Here is a 3,162-nt window from a genome sequence, read left to right as displayed (position 1 = left end):
CAACGGAACTACAGGCGTACCCGCAGTGGGGCAGCGAGGATGAACGAAGGACCCCCGCCCGGGCATCTCGTAGCCGGTCCGAGGCGGGGTCTGAGTGTGTGTAACACTGACCTGCGTTCGAGCAGAGGGTGTGTGGGTAGTCCGTTGGTTCGTCCTCACTGGCGAGAGAGGAGGGCGAGTGTGATACGACACTGGATTGTACACAACCCCCCGTCCCCTCTGGGGATTCAGAGATCGAGGAAATTGCTCTTTTGTCGAGTATTTAGGTAGCACCGACCGAGAGGTCAGTGGCGAAAAAAAAAAAAGATTCTCCGCTGGTCGCCCGTCTCCGGGCCTCTTGCTCTCTCGCTTGCCACCAGGTTTGGCAGGGGCCTGGACGGGCGGGGCGGCTGTCCTGCGACCGGCTCCACGGCGCAGCTTTGCTGGAGGCCGCGGTGGCAGGGGGCTGCCCTCGGCGACGGCAGCAGCTGCACGCCGATCGCATGCCAATGTGCATTGGCTCGTTTAGTTTACACTCGAAGTAGATTGGTCTCTCTAAGCGAGATCCCAATTCGTCGGTCATCCGACGTGACGTCGAGAGTGACCGACTGAAAGGGAACATTTGTTAGTTAATAATAAGTGCATCAGAAAACAGCTTGTCGGGCTCTCAGTTTACAAGGTGTTATATTGTTTTTTTTTTAAGTTATAAACGTGTTTTCGAATATTCATTGATTATTATGGTAAATGACGTCAAGTTGACCCTTCCAATATGGCGGATGGCTTACGTATAGCGGCCCATCTAATGAGGCATCTACGTATACATATCTATGATATGTCAACACGAAGTACTGTACATTTTGACATCTTTGAAATGTTTTTAATAACACAATATTGTTTTCTATAATGTAACTGGCTAAAATTTTATAAAAGTTAGGCAAGCCAAATAATACCACAAAACATAACAGAATTTATCAAATCATTTGCTAATACTTGCACTATTTTTTTTTCTGTTTTCCCACCAAATATGATGTCACTTCCTGGATGATTATGTCATTAAGGAACTGGCTTTTTGTTTACTAAATGGGTATTATAAAAGACTAACACAAATAATAAAAAATAAAAAAACAGTATTCCCAAGAAAACGTTTGGGAAAAAAACATGCTGAAACATTTAAATATATCTTAATATACTTGCATGTTTTATATATGACTTCCATCTTTACAATGGTTACAAATACTGCATACTAGGAATAACAAATATTAGTTCTGTTCTTAACTGCTTGATTGTTTATGTTGTCATCAAATGTCAAGTATACTATTGCCCAGCTCTAGACTGCTAAATGTGGACAATTAGGCATTAACATCATGAAACACTGTAAAGCTGCTTTGAAACAATGTGTATTGTGAAAAGCACTATACAAAAAAAATTGACTTGACTATAAACTTTTATAGCTGATGTTATATCTATGCTAATTTTGGATATGCAAAAACCTATCCCAGCACAATAATATTTGTGTTTCAAGGTTAGTGGTGGTTCTAAACTCTTCTGATTTTCCCAGGTTGGGGAGGTTTCACAGCCCTCCACTTTGCTGCTCTTCATGGAAACCGGCCAATGGCTGAGCTTCTGCTGAACAGCGGTGCTGATCCAAACATTCCCTGTGATGCAGGACAAACTCCTTTTCACTTTGCGTGCAGGTACGAGAGACCTCATCCATCTTATGTTTGTGAATTTAATTAAAACATCCATCATAAACTTTGCTTCTCCTGAAAGATCATTACACCAGTGTCCAATGAAGAGGGTTTAATGTACTGCACTGTTATTCTAACAGAAATGGCAATATTTATATCATGCACAAAATGATGCAGCACGGTGCAGACTTGCACATAGTAGATGAGCAAGGGAAAACGTCTCTTCATCATGCAGTCGGTGGAGGAAGCGTGTAAGTAACTGGGCCTGTTACACTAGTGGCAGTCAAACGTTAAAACAAAAACAAGAATTATAATTAGTTTTGGTGTATACTGCATGCTCAAATATATTTTCCCCTATGTTTTTTTTTCTCTTTCTTCTTCTTTCTCAGTATTGCCACGCAGTACCTGTGGGAGACTGGAATGTTCCGTTTCACTGATGCCGATAACTATAAGGTCACTCCGCTGCATTTGGCAGCTTCCACAGGCAATTCTGACGTAGTCCGCTATCTCCTTAGAGCAAATGTAAGCACTTTTATTTTACAGCATTGCTTGTAGTTCTCTTTCATGGTACAACTTGACGAAATGGACACCAAAATACTGATAGGAGAATGCAGAATGCCTGAAAATTGCTATAAATTGCTCCTATCACTGTGGAAATTCATTACATTTTTTACTTTCAGAACCAGTCTTTACACTTTTACTATTCTTAGAGAGAGAGAGAGAGAGAGAATCAAAACAATGCCATTAATCTGTTAGTTCTTCTCTTCCAAAGTTTTAAATTTTCCTTAAAGGAATAGTTCACCCAAAAATGAACATTTTTGCAGCATCATCATATTCATATCTATAAAGCTAATCTTTTACAATGCAATAACAGTCATAAATCACAGTTTATTGCTTCAGATATGTATTTAATCTAATTCTTGTTTATGAAGTGCTTGCATGATATTTGCTGCTTTTCTGATTTTCAGTTGTTTTTGCTCTAAATCTTTAACCAGAGATGTGCACCAGAGGCAGTTGACCACCAGGGGGCGACAGCACTTCACGTGGCTGCAGAGAAAGGCATGATTGAGGTGTGCTGGCTACTGCTGAAGAGTGCCGGGCTCCACATTTTACACATGAAAAACCACACTGGCCTCACACCTCTAGACCTCTGTAATCAAGGGAATACATTTAGGTCTGTTGAGAATCAATGAAAATGTAAAGGCTCAATATATATATATATTATTTATATATATTGGGGGAAGTCGTGGCCTAATGGTTAGAGAGTCGGACTCGTAACCCAAAGGTTGCGGGTTCGAGTCTCGTACCGGCAGGGATTGTAGGTGGGGGGAGTCAGTGTACAGCGCTCTCTCCCACCTTCAATACCACAACTGAGGTGCCCTTGAGCAAGGCACCGAACCCCCAACTGCTCCCCGGGCGCCGCAGCAAAAAATGGCTGCCCACTGCTCCGGGTGTGTGTGCACTGTGTGTGTGTGTTCACTACTGTGTGTGTGCA

The 3,162-nt window shown here is 42.1% G+C and overlaps 1 protein-coding gene across 3 annotated transcripts in view; it reads left to right on the top strand.

Annotated features, from left to right (window-relative positions):
- Positions 1-3,162, top strand: part of LOC107757147 (putative ZDHHC-type palmitoyltransferase 6) — a 27,325-nt gene that overhangs the window by 21,346 nt on the left and 2,817 nt on the right. For 2 of the 3 annotated variants that reach the window (XM_016574560.1, XM_016574559.1), the window contains exons 2-5: positions 1,538-1,673; positions 1,808-1,918; positions 2,057-2,189; positions 2,663-2,841. In XM_016574560.1, coding sequence (XP_016430046.1) covers positions 1,538-1,673; positions 1,808-1,918; positions 2,057-2,189; positions 2,663-2,841 — 559 coding nt within the window. The remainder of the gene's footprint in view (positions 1-1,537; positions 1,674-1,807; positions 1,919-2,056; positions 2,190-2,662; positions 2,842-3,162) is intronic. The other variant, XM_016574561.1, reaches the window with a different exon arrangement.

This window comes from Sinocyclocheilus rhinocerous, unplaced genomic scaffold (assembly GCF_001515625.1).
Source record: "Sinocyclocheilus rhinocerous isolate Xijiao unplaced genomic scaffold, SAMN03320098_v1.1 scaffold503, whole genome shotgun sequence".
Taxonomy (NCBI): Eukaryota; Metazoa; Chordata; class Actinopteri; order Cypriniformes; family Cyprinidae; genus Sinocyclocheilus; species Sinocyclocheilus rhinocerous.
This window is presented reverse-complemented; position numbering and strand designations above follow the sequence as displayed.